Source organism: Dromiciops gliroides, chromosome 2 (genome assembly GCF_019393635.1).
Source record: "Dromiciops gliroides isolate mDroGli1 chromosome 2, mDroGli1.pri, whole genome shotgun sequence".
Lineage (NCBI taxonomy): Eukaryota > Metazoa > Chordata > Mammalia > Microbiotheria > Microbiotheriidae > Dromiciops > Dromiciops gliroides.
This window is the reverse complement of record NC_057862.1, coordinates 701051996-701068018: the sequence shown is the minus strand read 5'-3', so window position 1 is coordinate 701068018 and position 16023 is coordinate 701051996. Positions and strand designations below refer to the sequence as shown.

Below are 16023 nucleotides of genomic sequence, written 5' to 3'. Positions count from 1 at the left end.
GTGAGTGAGTGCACAGTTCTACATTTCTGTGTGTGCATGTGTTTGTGTGTATGGGTGAGTGTGCACCCATGTGTACTGTGTGAGCACATGCATGTGTGTGTCTTGTGTGTGTGTGCATGTGCACCATGTGAGCATATGCGTATATGGGCACTATGTGAGTATATGAGTGTGTGTGCACACATGTGTACAACTGTATATGGGTGAGTGCACTGTGTGAGTATACAAGTACATTGTGTGCATACGGGTGAGTGCACATATGAGCATATGTGTGTATTGCACTGTGAGTATATGGGTACATGTGTGTTTATGTGTGTGATCACACATAACATGTATGAACGGTGTATATGAGTACGTGTGTATGTGCACATGTGAGTGTGTGATTGTGCGCATGAGTGAGTTGTGCATGCATGTATACCATGTGAGCATAGGAGTGTATGTGCTCTGTGTGAGTGTACAGGTGCATGTGTGTAACTGCTTGTGTGTATGGTGTGTACACATGTGTGTGCCATGTGATTATGTGTGTGTGCTCTGCATGTGCAGGTGTGTGTATGTACATACTTATGTGAGTTGGTAGTGCATGTGCATGGTGTACTTCTGAGTTGCTAGTGTGTACACAGGTGTCTGCATACATGATTGTGCGAGTGCACATGTGTGTGTGCACACATTTTCTGTAGCCATGACAGCAAGGCCAAGCTGGGAAGGGGGGAGCAGACCCCAGAATGCCCTGGTGTGCCCCCAGCGTGTCCTGGGGGTTAGCCAGATGGTGAGTCAATGGCCAGGCTCTCCCGCAGGGCTCTGCGTGTGCGGAAGAAGACAGGAGGTGAGAAGATGCCCGTGCAGATGGTAGGGGACATCGTGGCAGCCGAGCTGTCCCACATGCAGGCCTATATCCGCTTCTGCAGCTGCCAACTGAACGGGGCGGCCCTGCTGCAGCAGAAAACTGACGAGGATGCAGAGTTCAAAGAGTTCCTGAAGGTAACACTCCCCCTGGGTCCATGCCCAAGGGCCAGCCCCACCCACACTGGGCTCTTGTCCTTCCCCCCCTGCCACTCCCGCCACAGTCCCAGGCTTGTCCCTCCTCTCAGCTGAGCATCTGCCCTGGGGCAGGCAGTGAGCCAGGGCTCAGTGAATGTCATGAGACCCTGCAGAGACCACCCATAGACGGCCTCCTTTGGCCTCTCCAAAACACACCCAACAAACCCAGGCCCAGATTATCAGTGGGAAGAAGCCAAGTCCAGGAGGATCAGGGCTGGAAGGCTTACCTCTTCCCCCCCCCCCCTCCGCCAAAGCTCTGACCCCTGACGCAGGGCTCTCTTCAGTCCCAAAATTGAAAAGGCCCAACAGGTTTGGAAGATGAGACAAGTGACACAGAATATTGGCACCCCATGATGCTCAGAAGAAAGTGGGATGAGGTCAGGCAGCCAAGTAGAGGGACTACAGGACACCAACCAAGGGAAGACCCTATGCTTCTTCACCAGGGCTCATGACTGTCAAACTATAAAAACAAAAAATTATCTATACTGCAATGGATAGGGTGCTGGAAGACCTGAGTTCAAATCCAGCCTTAGACACCAGCTGTGTGACCCTGGACAAGGTTCCCCACCTCTGTTTAAGTTTCCTTAAACAATAAGAACAGCACCTTGCAAACCTCCAATGACTCTCTAAGTCACCGTTATTATGATTAGCTATTAAGAGAGGAACAAAGGAATGTGTAGGGGAATCCATCCAAAGAGACCAGAAAAGGCAAATAGAAGAAATATCTGTGGTCACAGGGGACCTGTGGCCTGGGCCAGGACCTGCTAGCATGGAGGCCTGTGATATAGAGAAGGAGGCTCAGGAGTGTGACCGAAGAAAAGGGGTAGGAAAGACTTCTATGAAAGTGACCAGCCAAGATGGAGAGCACCAGGAGGATGAGCCGTCTGAGAACACACGGTCAGGACAAACCGCATGGAGAGGCGCTGGGGCTCTGCTCCCTACAGGGACCAACCACGCTCCTTGAGCTTCCTCCTTCCAACCCCCCCCCCACCAGGTGTGTCTGGGCATGGTCACTGAGGAGGGAAGGACATAGTGAATCCAGTGATCCAGGGCCCTCAGCAAGAGGCTCTCCTTGGGGAGAGGAGGGGGATCTCAGGAGGACTAGGAAGACTCATTGCTTCGAGAGAGGGCCTCACCCAGAGGGATCAAACCCAAATGGCAGATAATCCGACACAAGGAGACTGAAAACCACCTGCTGCCTTTGGTGAGCTCCAGTCCTGGCATTCTTGGGAACAGAAAGAATGGGCGAGCCTGATGGCTGAGCCCCTGCCAGTGATCCTCGGAGGGTGACTGAGGACAGGAGGAGAAAGGCAGAGTTAAGGGAAGGGAGCCCTTAAGCTCTAGTTCAGAGGCCAGGCTTGGACAACTAGCAACATTTTAGACAGTCTTCTTAGAGGGGCACTTAGTGAACCTGTAGAAAGGGAAGTCATGAGCTATCTCAAAGACTCGCCCCCTGTCAGATTTACCTGCATAGTCGGCCACACTGTTTTGTGGCGGAGGTGAAGGGAGGGCAGCCCAGGAAGGACTCGGTCATTCGCCATCCAGTGTCTGCAAGGGATCTGTGCTCTGGGCCGCAGTGCCTGACAGTTGTTATTTGTGGCTCAGCCACTTTACAGGGAACCCCACGAGAGGGGGAGGACAGACAACTTTGGGTTCCAATTCAAAGAGACCTTGAGATCAGACACTAATTGAGATAATAAATAGCTTCAACAAAGTCACAGGCTACGGAATCCACAGGCCAAAGTCAATAACATTTCTGTAATAACAACAGAGTAAAGACACTGTTCCAAATAAATACAGAATGCAGGATAGATCTCGGGCAGTCGAGCTGTACAGCAGAACTCAATAAAATCATAACAAAATTCATTTGAGAAAACAAAGATCAAATAATTGCAAGGGAAATAATGAAAGAAATAATGACGAAGGAGGGGAAAGCACTTCCAAACTTCAAACCGCATTATAAAGCAACAGTCACCGAGACCATCCAGTGTTGGGTAAAAAATAGGAAGAGAGACCAGTGGAACAGATTAGACAAGAGTACATTAGAAACGATGGAACTCAATGACCCAGTGTTCTATTAACTGAAAAAAAATGATTTAGGAGAGAATTCTCTATTGATAAAAACTGCTGGGAAAACTGGGAAACAGTCTGGGAGAAATCAGGCTTAAACTAAAAATTTTCACCATATCCCATAATAACTCTACATGGGTACATAACCTTAATATTAAATATGCATAATATTTTTCTTGACAATATCATAAAAATAGAAGAAACAGATTTTAATCCTTAACATTTCACAGCTGTGTGTAGGAGAGAGATTTTTTTTTTTTGGCAGGGCAATGGGGGTTAAGTGACTTGCCCAGGGTCACACAGCTTGTAAGTGTCAAGTGTCATAGGCTGGATTTGAACTCAGGTACTCCTGAATCCAGGGCCAGTGCTTTATCTACTTTGCCACCTAGCTGCCCCAAGAGATTTTTTTTTTATAAAAGTATTTTATTATTTTCCAATTACATGTAAGGATAGTTTTCAACATTTGTTTTCATAGGATTTTTAGTTCCAAACTTTTCTCCCACCCTCCCTCCCCAAGACAGAAAGCAATCGGATATAGCTTATATATGTACAATCACATTAAGCATATTTCTGCATTAGTCATATTGTGAAAGAAGAATCAGAGCACAAGGGAAAAACCTCAAAAAAGAAGAAAAAAAAAACAGCCCAAAAGTAGAAACAGTATGGTTCAGTGCGCATTCAGAATCCACAGTTCTTTTCTCCAGATGTGGAGAACATTTTCTATCATGAGTTCTTTGAGACTGTTTTGGATCATTGCACTGCTGAGCAGCACCAAGTACTATCCCCATTGTTCATCACACAATGTTGCTGCTACTGTGTACAATGTTCTCCTGGCTCTGCTCCTCTCAGTCAGCATCAGTTCATGTAAGTCCTGCCAGGTTTCTCTGAACTCCTCCTGCTCATAGTTTCTTACAGCACAATAGTATTCCATTACATTCATATACCACTACTTGTTCAGCCATTCACCAATTGATGGGCAGCCCCTCAGTTTCCAATTCTTTGCCGCCACCAAGAGAGCTGCTATAAATATTTTTGTACATGTGGGTCTTTTTCCCTTTTCTATGATCTCTTTGGGATACAGACCTAATAGTGGTACCACTGGGTCAAAGGGTATGCACAGTCCCATAGCTCTTTGTGCATAGTTAGAAGAGATTCTTAACTAAACAAGGGATAGAAGCAATTACAGAAGATAAAATAGAAAATGAATTACATGAAACTGAAAAACTGCACAGACAAAAGAACACCGAGGGTAAAAATGGAAGTGGTTGAATAGGAAAAAAAATATTTGTATCAAATTTCTCTTATAATGATTTGGTATTCAAGGTATATAAACAATGAATAAACATATACCTATGATCAAAGGCAGCTAGGTGGCTGCCTAGAACCCTGGTCCTGGAGTCAGCAAGACCTGAATTCAAATCCGACTTCAAACACTTCCTGCCTGTGTGACCATGGCAAGCCGCTTCATCTCAGTCGGCCTCAGTTTCCTTCACTATAAAAAGGGATCATCACATCCCCCACCTCCCGTGGTGGTTTGCATTTAGCTCAGTGCCTAGAGTCAGTACTGTGCAAATGCGGATTCTCTTCTCCTCCCCTTGGTCATATGATCACGCAGCTAAGGAGGAACAGGAACCCGGTAATCGGAGTGAGGGAGAGCCACTCTGGCACAGAGGGCCTGTGCATGTCTCTGACCATATGCACTGTAATGTGAAGCCCATGTCACCCTTGCCATGGTTTGCAAAAAGTCTGATGACATGTTGTACTTTGTCAGAATTGGTCAGAGGGTGCCGTAATCACTGCACCAGCAGCAGAATTGTTGGGTACCTGATCATGACAGTTTTGAATTGCTGCAAAATAACCCTACAATGCTTCAAACATGGACATGCTTCTTGTCACAAAGGGAAAATGTACTTGTACCATAATTGGGTAATTAAGGCACCACTAAAGAATTGTTAGTGTATATTCTCTGGTCCATTGCCACCCCCCCCCCCAACTAGGAACTTCCAACCTAAATAATGGAGGCAAACATGTTCTAAACTATTTAAGACTTAGAAGAAAGTAGCCTGAGGAATTTCTTTCTATTACAGAGAAGAGGTGATTTTTTTCATTCCACAAATACATTCAATTATTACAGACAAGATAAATGTGTTTGCAGTAAAAAAAAAATTGTACAACAAAAGAAGAAAGTAAGGGAAATGCATAATAAATATGACATCATTGTCTTCATCACTAGCATTTACAGTCCTTGGGAATTTGTAAAGTGCTGGGCATTTGTTGTCTCATTGAATCCTCACATCCATCCTGTGAGGAAGATTAATTTCTAAATAAGGAACTTTTTAAAATCTACAACAGCAACTCTCATCTCACAGAGGAGAATCAGCCAAAGAAGTTGAGCAGGCTTCAAAAGAAGCACAAATTAGTCACCACCAAAGAGAAGTTTTTAACATATATTTCATTGAAATGAATTCAGATGTAAATAGTTACAAAGCAAATCTGAAAAGTTGTGTTAAGATAAGAAGCTAGGCCCCTGTTTGCAGGTCACAGGCTGGCCTATCCCCTCAGGCCATCCACCAGAATGAGGTCCCAGGAAGAGGACTGCCAAGATGCTGCTCAGCACCCACTGGTTCCAGTTCTGTGCCTGCCCGTGCCCGTGTGGCTAGCCGGCCAGAGCCAGGGCCCTTCCCTTCCATGGTCCTGCTGCCCTCAGAAGCGGGATCCCAAGACTCTCCATGTGGAGCAGCTGATGCTCTGGGTGTCCTGGAGAAGATGGAGCCCAGGGGCCTGCAGCCTCTGTGTGGACAAACGAGGTCTCAGGTCCAAGCTGTTTCTGCCCTTGGACCAGTGTGGCTTTTTCTCTAGCTCCTTCCTACTGGAGACCCAGACTGTGGCCAGGACACCTGAGGGTAGTTGGGCCGGGCAGGAGCTCTGAGGTTGTGGGTGCTCTGCCACAACTAGTCACCGTCCATATTTATTCTGTGACCACTCCTAGAGACTGGCCCGAGACCCTCGGTGCCAAGGCATGCCGCTGTCCAGCTTTCTGCTGAAGCCCATGCAGAGGATCACGCGCTACCCATTGCTCATCAAGAATGTAAGTCCTTGGGGTGTGGGGAGGAGGGCAGGGCAGGGTTGGGGGGCGGAGAGGAGAGCAGCCACAGAGGCAAGCCCTGAGTTGCCTTAAGGTTGATGCCCTTTGGGCCCATCTCTAGATCCTGGAGAATACCCCAGAAAGCCACCCGGACCACTCCTCCCTGAAGCTCGCCCTGGAGCGTGCTGAAGAACTTTGTTCCCAGGTCAATGAAGGGGTTCGTGAGAAAGAAAACTCGGACCGCCTGGAGTGGATACAGGCTCACGTGCAGTGTGAAGGCCTCGCCGAGGTAAGGGAGGGGCTCCTGGGGCTGGCTGGGGGCCTGCAAACTCCCCTGCTCACCCAGGTTCTCTTGAGGAAAATGCTGCCGGTGGAGTTGGGCCTCCCCGAGGAGCTGAGCCATGCGGTACATTCTAGCATTGGGGACCACAAACAGCCCAAGCGGGCTCTCCTGGAGGCAACAGGGAGCCATGGCTGGTGTTTGAGCAGGGCACTCGAGGCTTGGCAGGACCTGGGAAAGGCTGGTGGGAAGCGATTGTGTGATCTAGGAGAGTTGGACAAGAGAGAATGCAGAGGTAGGAATGGGGAGGTATGGCCTCTCAGTGGAGATGGAAGTTTGGATAGCCAGGGAGGGTGTGAGCCAGGAGAGCGAGCTCTGAGAGGGCTTGTGTCTGCACAGAGACCATGTTGGAGCCCAGCCAGGCAGACAAGGTGACGAAGAAGGTGAAGGGAAAAAGGCCCGGGGGGGGGGGGGGGGGGGAGGTGGCAGGGCGTACTGTCAGTGATGATGCAAGAAAAGAGACGGGGAGGACGGGGAGACCCCGTGCCATGAGACCTGCAGACCAGGAGAAGGGTGGTCAACAGCTTCTGGAGGGACAGAACTGAAGGAAGACCCCTAGAGAAGCCCCTTTGCTGCGGGGCCAGGCCCGGAACAGAGGCACATACTGGGTGGCCGGGGGAGCTGGGGAGGAGTCGTCGATGACAATAATTATTCTTCTGAGATGGCATAGTCCCCATTGGTGTTTTCTGCTCCCTGTTCTTATTGATGAGCACATAATAACCATTCTGACTCTAGCAATGGCCACTGGAGAACTTCACAAATAGCACATTGGGGCAGCTAGGTGGCGCAGTGGACAGAGCACTGGTCCTAGAGTCAGGAGGACTTGAGTTCAAATCCGTCCTCAAACACTTAACACTTACTAGCTTTGTGACCCTGGGCAAGTCACTTAACCCCAATTGCCTCACTAAAAAACAAAACAAACAAACAAAAAAAACCCAACAAATAGCACATTGGAGTCACTGGGAGACAGCTGCACTTGCTTCTGGGGAATGTGTTTGAGGTGGGGGTCCTGACTTTCTGGCCAGTGCAGAAGCGGCCGCTGAGCCCCGGGGGGTGTCAGGCCAGCCAGGCTTGGGGCTAGATGAGACCACGTGGCAGGGACGAATGAGCCATGAGGGTATAGGGAAGGAAGGAGGGGTACAGTGGCCACTTGTGGTCTTCCCTTGGGTCCTAAGGACTTGGGTACTAGGGCAGTGGGGGGGGTGGCAGGTACAGCAGCCAGGTGCCACCTCCAGGACTGAGAGCAGAACTCAGCTCAGGGTCTCAGGGGCCTCCTATGTCACCCTGGCATTAGTGCCAGCATAAGGGAGGGAAGGGGTGGACAGGAAAGAACCCAGCTCTCCTGGGGTCCAGGGACCCCATCCTTTCATTCAGGGGCCCCTCTCAAGCCCCTCACCCCCAGTCCCCACTCTGGCATCTCTGCTTAGCCAGCCTCAGTGCCTGGACACCTGCCCAGTGATCCCCTTTTCATGAGAGTTCTGTCTCTGCTTCCCCTCACTGCCAAACTCCCGAAGACAGCCGTCTGCCTTGGCAACCTCTACTCTCCCCACTTAGCCCCCTCCCACACCCTGGGCCCTCTTGGTCTGACAGTGTGAGAGGGTCCAGACTGTCCAGACCCCCTGCCCATCTGTTTGCTCCCAGAGAAGCCTCCTCCCCACCCCAGGACATCTGACAGTGTGTGAGGATCTTGGCTGTCCGTCTGTTCTCAGAGAAGCTTCCTCCCCACCTTGGGGCCATCTTTATCCATGAGTATGTCAGGGTCCAGACCACCCAGAGCCCCCTGCCCATCTGTCTGCTCCCAGAGAAGGCCCCTCACCCCCACCCCAGGGCCCTCTGGAAGGGTCCTGAGTGACCATCGCTTGTCTCTCTTGAAGCAACTTGTCTTTAACTCGCTGACCAACTGCCTGGGCCCTCGGAAGCTGCTGCACAGCGGGAAGCTGTACAAGGCCAAGAGTAACAAAGAGCTCTTCGGCTTCCTTTTCACGGACTTCCTGCTGATGACCCACGCGGCCAGGCCCTTCCCAGCTGCCTCGGGCCCCGAGAAGCTCTTCAGTGCCAAGTCCAATGCCCAGTTCAAAATGTACAAGACGGTGAGTGAAGCGCTGCTCCTGCCAAGCAGTGGGGAGTGCAGGGCAACCCCAGCGGGGCAGGGCCAGCCTGCGCCACTCCACTCACTCATCTGCCTTCCTGTAGCCCGTCCTCCTGAATGAGGTCCTAGTGAAGCTGCCCACAGACCCTTCAAGCGATGAGCCTGTCTTCCACATTTCCCACATTGACCGAGTCTACACGCTCCGAGTGGACAACATCAATGAGAGGTCAGAGCATTCCTGGGGTGGGTGGTAGCAGCAAGATGGGACTCTCAACTCTGTCCATTTCCATGCATCTATATGTCCTCCCATCCATCGGACTCTGCCCACCTCTCTATCCATATAGTTCCTTCTATCTGTTTGTCCAGCCATCTCTCCATCCACATGGCTGTATGTATGTCTTATCTGTGTGTCTCTGTCCGTCTGTCTCTGTCATACATTAGTTCCAGCATCCTCATCTGCTTTTTCCAAAGTCTAGCATCTAGGGGGCATCACAGAGCACAGAGCAAAGACCATGCCTCGAGTGAGGAAGACCTTAGTTCAGTTCCTGTCCCAGAAACTCACTGGTTCTGTGACTCTGGGCTTGTCTCTTCACTTCTGTCTGCCTCAGTTTCCTTACCTGAAAAATGGGGATCCCACTAGCCCCTGGGATCCAATGAGATACATCCCCTCCCCCAGCACCCAGAGCTAGCCAAGTTCCAAGAGTGTGCCTCCTGGCATCACAGGGCTCCAAGCTCAGGAGATGGGGCAATGGTGTTTGAGGGAAGCCTGCAGCTGCCCTGTGCCACACCTGAGCATGTAGGTGGCTCTAGGAGGTCTGTTCCACTCATACCTCAGGGAGATTGGAGGTCAGGGCTATTTACAGGTGAGGAAATAGGCACAGAGCAAGGGAGTGACTTGCTCGGGATCACAGGGTAAGTGGAGAGGCTGGATTTGAATCCGAGGCTTGACTGTGTCCAGGGTTCTGCTCCCTGCTCCACCAGAAATGAGAAAGTATCTGGGGAGGAGAAGGGCAGAGATGGGAAGGCAGAGGCTGTGTGCTCCAGGGTGGACCCAACCAGCCCAGCTTTGAGGGCTGCTGAGGAGGACTGTGGAGGCTGGGCCCCGGCCTCCATCTCCTTGGCTAGGGGATATGGCGGCTTTGGGTCAGAGACAGGCTCCACATCCTTCCCTCCCCACTCTGGGTTCCAAGGGATCTTCGGACAGTGTCATCAGGGGGGCGTTGCTGGGGCGCCGCCCAGCCCAGGTAGAAGCAGTGTCCGCAGGGCCTCTGATGCACGTGCTTTCCCTGTCTCCAGGACAGCCTGGGTTCAGAAGATCAAAGGGGCTTCCGAGCAGTACATCGAGACGGAGAAGAAGAGGCGGGAGAAGGCCTATCAAGGTGTGGGGCGTGGGGGTAGGGAGCCCCCGAGTGCAGGGCACGGAGGGCAGCCCCGCAGCCGAGGTGGGCATCCGTGGGGCAGGGCACAGGCACTTGGCTGTGGGTCAGTCTCGGGACCAACCCAGAAGCCAGACTGCCCCGGCCTCAGGGGGCTTCCACTGCCTTGGGGGAAGCCCCACCATCAAAAAACCAAGAAAATGCCCCCACAGCTGGACTTTAGGAGCTCCCTGCTGGAGCTAGGCACTACAAGACTGGGGCAGGGGCAGGGGCAGGAAAAAAGTCACCTGGAGGGACCGAACTCAAGCTGAACCTGAAGGGAGCCAAGAGGCAGAGGCGGGCCCTGGGAGGGAGAAGCTGACTGGGGCTGCCTGGGGGTGGCGGGGGGCTAGAGTCAGGCTGGGGAACCCCGGGGAGGTCATTAGAGAGGGAGGACAGAAGCAGACTTGGGGGGCAGAGGCAATCTGGGGAGAACATAGGGAGGACAAGTGGTCTGGGAGGGCCTTTGAGGCAGGGGGGGCACTGCCAGTGAGTCTGGCCTAGGAGAGGAACGCAGGGAGGAGGCGGATGTGACAAACAAGTTTCTCTTTTTGCCTCCGAGAGGCTCCTGCTGACCTGAGCCGCCCTCCCTCTGCCTTCCAGCCCATCTCCCATTTCCGTGCATTTGTACAGGCCTGGCCAACTCCCTCCACAGGTCACTGTGGATTGACTCGTGTGTCGTCCCCCCCACCCCCCGGGGAGACAGTGTCCTCTTTCTCACTGTTCCCCCAGCACCTGTCTCGTCTCAGGACCTTGCCCAGGGTAGACGCTTAATTCAAGTTTGTCAAGTGGATGGTGGAGCCAGAAGCAGGAGGAAGGGCCACTGTGGGCATTTGTTAGGATGCGGTAGTTTGGGGGCTTCTCGGACATAGAGGAGGAGGATGGGAAGGACCAAATGTCCAGAGATGGAGAGGAGAGGGCCAAGAGGGGACATTCCCTCCCGTGGTGAAAGTCAGGAAGAAGCCAGTAGAGAGCCGGGATGAGTGGGCCACCTCCTGTGGTGTGAGGTTCAGAACGCAATCCCCAAGTCCTTCTGGAGGGGATGGGACTTAACTGGTGGCCAGCAAGAGAAGGAACAAGAGCTTTTATTAATCACCTGCTACGTGCCAAGCACGGTGCTGAGCACTGAGGACACCTGTTGAGAGTGCCCCCTTCCCTCACGGAGCTGACATCCTGATGAGCGAGGACCGCGCATCATAGGGACCTGGATGCTTTGACCCGAGGCCTCTTCTGGGTGGGAGCATAAGAGAAGGGGACAGCCCTTGTCTCTCTCTGACTCCCTCTGCTGCCCAGCTCCTGACCTTACAGGGGGACTTGTGTGTCCTCCTCTTCCTCACCTCCCAATTCCTCAGCCTCCTTGACTCCCATGACTGCCTCCTTATATCCTCTTCAGCCACACTGGGTCTCCCCATGGCCCCATTGACCATAATTATTCCATTTCCCCTCATTAGAAGCTCTCACCAGGGGGGCAGCAAGGTGGTGCAGTGGATAAAACACTGGCCCTGGATTCAGGGCTCCCTGAGTTCAAATCCGGCCTCAGACACTTGACACTTAACTAGCTGTGTGACCCTGGGCAAGTCACTTAACCCTCATTCCCCTGCCCCCCCCCCAAAAAAAAAAGCTCCCACCTTCCGCCCTGGCCCCCAGGTAGACCTGTTCTTTGCTCCTCACTGAGACACCTCTAACCCTGCCTAAGTACTTTCTTAGGCTGTGACCCCCCTCAATATGACTTCACTCTTGGCCTCCAACCCATCTTGGCTCTACATTATCCCCCCACCCCTTGTCCTGTCACCACTCTTCTCTCACCAAATCCCAGGCCTGGGTCACTCTGAAGGGGACACCCAACATGCCTGCGGTGTTTCCCCTCCACTGGGCAAGGCGGCCCTTTGATTCCTCCCTCATTACAGGGGCCCCTGTTTACTTGAGGTCATTCACCGCCTGGTCCCTCTTCTCCCACCCCCCTGGGACGTCATCCACCATCTTTTCTCCTTTTAGTCTCTGATAAAGGGGTGGCCCCTCTCCTCCCCTAGTGCCCTCCTCTATTCTCCAGCCAGTTGGCTCTACCATTCTCCTTTCTAATCTTTAGCCTCTCCCTGTCTCTTGGTTCTTTCCTAAGGCTCCCCGACCCTCCATCCCCTCCAGTCCCCTCTTGTCCTGATCTCACCTCCTTTGTCACCCAAAGTCACCTACCCTCTGCCTTCACCTCCTCTGTGTTTACCCCCCTCCCCACCCTTTGAACGTGCACTTCTGACCCGCCCCCACACACACCTGAAACCACCCTCTCTCCAAAGCTGCCGACAGCTTAGTCACCCTCCCATCCGATGGTCTTTCTCAGCCCTTCGTCTTTACCATCAGCCGATGTGCTCGGCCCCTCGACCACTGTCCCCTCTCTCCTGGATCTCCCCCCTCTGACTGCTCCTTATCCGCCTCCAGTAGGGCTGTGTGCCCTTGCCGGCTCCGCCCTGCGTCTGCATCCCCAGTGACAAGCTGCCCCACAGACACCTCGAGGCCGTCCTACCCAAACAAACTCGTGATCCAGCCCTGGGCCAAGTGTCTCTTCTGTCAAAGGCAGATGCCATGTTCGCACGACATTGGTGTCATCCTCGACCCTCGTCCCACTCATCTCTCACGTCCAGTCAGTTGTCGTCAGATCTTGTTTCTCCCTCCTTGGCTTCATCCCTCCCCACCCAAGTTCTTGTCCCGCCACCTCTCAGCTGGAATGTGGCCATAGCCTCCACTGGTTGTGGGGCCTCCATCCCCCACACTGTGACCCATGGGACCGTCCTCCTCAAGTCCCTCTGGGATCCGATATCAATACTTGTGCTTGGCAGCCTCCCTCCTCCCTGCTCCTCACACATGGGGCTCCCACCTCCATGCCTTTGCCCAGAATCCTTCTCTCTCTTCAGGATGCAGCTCAAGCCCTGCTTTCTCTCAGACTCCCTTCAGTCTGACTGTATGGGGACTGATGGCGTCTGGAAGCTTTCTGTCGGGTTCTTTGTCTCCAGAACCTCCACTCCCTGGCTGAAACTTAGGGCAGGGAAGAAGATGGGGGGCCAAGCTGCCTGCTGTAGGGGAGGCTGGGGTCCCGCCTGCCCCAGGGAGTTAAGCCCTCCATCTCTCAGGCTTTGGTGGCTCTTGTCTGGGGCCTCTGGTCAGGCATGGCGCCTTGACGGCCGACCCCTCCGCTTCCTTGCAGCTCGATCACAGAAGTCATCAGGCATCGGCCGGCTCATGGTGCACGTCATCGAGGCGTCAGAGCTCAAGGCCTGCAAGCCCAATGGTGAGTGCTGAGTTGGGTCCCTCTGGGCGGTGGAGGGGCCGGCTCCGGGCTCCCTTCCATGGCGGTTCTGCCCCGCGCAGGTAAGAGCAACCCCTACTGTGAAGTCAGCCTGGGCTCCCAGAGCTTCACGACTCGGACCCTGCAGGACACCCTGAGTCCCAAGTGGAACTTCAACTGTCAGTTCTTCATCAAAGACCTCTACCAAGACGTGCTCTGCCTGACCCTGTTTGACCGGGACCAGTTCTCCCCTGATGGTGGGCAAAGAGCGGATGAGTCGGGAGGCAAAAATGGAGTTGGGGGGCTGGGAGGGCTGAGACGGTGGAGGACAGTGGGGGCTCCGGGGGGCTGGGATGGAGCTGGGGGGCCTCCAGACGACAGAGTCAGACAGGGTTTGGCTGGGGAAGAACTGACCACAGCCACCCAGGCCGTTGTTTGCACAGAGACGCTTTGTGTTCGCTTGCCAGATTTCCTGGGTCGGACTGAAATCCCCGTGGCAAAGATCCGGACTGAGCAGGAGAGCAAGGGGCCGACCACCCGCCGCCTGCTGCTGCACGAGGTCCCCACGGGTGAGGTGTGGGTCCGCTTGGACCTGCAGCTCTTTGAACAGAAGATGCTGCTCTAGGGGCCTGTGCCCAGAGATCCCCAGCAGGGCTTTCCAGGGTCCTGCCCCCAAGCTGGGGCAGGTTCCCAGCGGGGAGGCCCTGGGAGCGGAGGCCCCAGAGGGTCAGGGGGCACTGAGAGGGGGGCACCCTGCTGAAACAAGGCGGCTTTAACAAGGGAGGGAGAATTGACTTGCTTTCAATACTGTGACCTCTAATGATGTGGAAAATATTTTTGGATTTCATTTTCTTAAGAAGTGTAAATTATTGATGTAAAAGGCTTTGGTTTTGCATCTTGCCCTCAGACATGCATCTTAAAGCTTTGTCATTGCCAACATGTACAGAAAGAGAGAATATATGTTTGTGGACAGACTCCTCTGTGGTCAGGCTGCTATGTCCTGAGGGGGTGGGGGAGGCAGGAGGCTGAGGAGGCAGGGCAGGGGTCTGGCCCCTTCTCATCCAGCTGGCCACCAGGCCTGCTGTCTCTTCTGCCTTCCTGGACCTTGGATGCATCCTTTCCACCCTCTGTGGCCCTTCTGGTGCTCCCCGGCTTTGAGGTTTCCAAGGACAGGGAGGGAGGCAGCCCCTTCCAGTGGGGGAAGCTTGGCCTTTTGGCTCTTGGTCCTGTCCCCTCCCCCTGAGCCTTCTCTTCTCCATCCTTCAGGCTGTCCTTGTGTGATATGGACTCTGGGCCCTTCCCCAGCCTGGTAGCTCTCCCATGCACAGGTCCCCCCCCCCCCCCAATCAATGTCCTTCAACTGTGGTGCCCAGAGCCGAGCCCCACCCTCCAGAAGAGGTCTGGCCAGGCCAAAGAGAGGGGGACCATTCCCTCCCTAGAGCCTGGTCTCTCTTCAGAGAGCCCGAGATCACATTGTCTGGGGGCTGCCACATCACACTGCTGACTCATGCTGTACTTGTGGTCCCACAAGACTCCCAGCTCTTTTCCAGACAAACACCATTCAAGCTTCTTCCTTCCCATTCTTGTGAATTTGACTTTGGTGGGTTTCATCTTTTTTTTTTTTTTTTTTTGGCGAGGCAATTGGGGTTAAGTGACTTGCCCAGGGTCACACAGCTAGTGAATGTTAAGTGTCTGAGGTCAGATTTGAACTCAGGCCCTCCTGACTCCAGGGCCTGTGCTCTATCCCCTGCAGCGCCTCCTAGTGGCCCCCGGGTTTCATCTTCAATGAATTCAAAAGTTTGGGTCCTTTTTTTGTCATCCAGGGAGTGAGTTCTCCCTCCCAGCTTGGGAAACATCCACGGGGACAGGAATAGAAGGTGCCTTTGACTGACACCTGAGGAGAGGAGCAGAGGTAGCAGTGGGGATGACATCTGAGCACCTGTGCCGGAGGTGGGGGAAGCCAAGCAGGGTCTGAGCAGCCCAGGCTGGGTGTGGCCACCGGCTTGGGCTCAACTCAGCCCAGACCTGGGCTGGGGAAGGGTCCAGGGGCTGGGTCACTATCCCCATGGTACAGAGACAGCCGGTGTCAGAGGCCGGTCACTGACCTCAGTGGCTGCTCGATCTGTGAAGCCCATCTGGGACATGACTGACCGCTGGAGATGGGGCAGGGCTAGGGACGAGATCTGCCACTGCCAGGAACCCAGAGTGTATTGTAAAGACAAACAAGCTGTTTTATTTGAGCCCTCAGGCCCCACCCCCCGCCCAGCACACTCTTCTTTGACCCTCTCACAGCTGTGGCCCCCCAGGCCCTCCCCAAACTTGGCCCTGGCGGTCTCTGAGCCCCATGGCTGGAGCCATGTGCCTGAGATCAGAAATCCCTTGGGGTGGCGGGTGGGCCCAGACGCCCTCACACCTCATTTCCACACACGGCCTGCTTTGGGTCTGCCCTCAGGCGGTCCTAGGAGTGCCCCTGCTGACCTCCTCAGGGTGTGCGGGAGACCTGACCCATGCAGGGGATGCGTGACAGCTTCTCCTGGTACCTGGGGCAAAGAGGGACCCCATGAGCCCTTAGCCCCTTGGCCAGGCATCAGGGATTCTGTGCCCAGGGCAGAGGGCCCGCCCCGCCTGGCCCCAGAGGCCCCAAGGTGCCTAAGATGGCCATATTGTGGAGAGGCAGCTGACTTACGTGTGGCGCAGTTTCTGGGAGGCTGG

At 53.7% G+C, this 16023-nt stretch overlaps 1 protein-coding gene across 4 annotated transcripts in view; it reads left to right on the top strand.

The window, feature by feature from the left end:
- ITSN2 (intersectin 2) overlaps positions 1-14285 on the top strand; it is a 109905-nt gene extending 95620 nt beyond the window's left edge. For 3 of the 4 annotated variants that reach the window (XM_043985646.1, XM_043985645.1, XM_043985647.1), the window contains 9 exons: positions 792-975; positions 6095-6193; positions 6312-6479; positions 8405-8620; positions 8724-8845; positions 9916-9998; positions 13231-13314; positions 13395-13568; positions 13779-14285. In XM_043985646.1, the coding sequence (XP_043841581.1) occupies positions 792-975; positions 6095-6193; positions 6312-6479; positions 8405-8620; positions 8724-8845; positions 9916-9998; positions 13231-13314; positions 13395-13568; positions 13779-13936 (1288 nt within the window). In that variant the 3' untranslated portion in view covers positions 13937-14285. Of the gene's footprint in view, positions 1-791; positions 976-6094; positions 6194-6311; positions 6480-8404; positions 8621-8723; positions 8846-9915; positions 9999-13230; positions 13315-13394; positions 13569-13778 lie in introns of those variants that run through there. The other variant, XM_043985649.1, reaches the window with a different exon arrangement.
- Positions 14286-16023: the final 1738 nt, after the last annotated feature.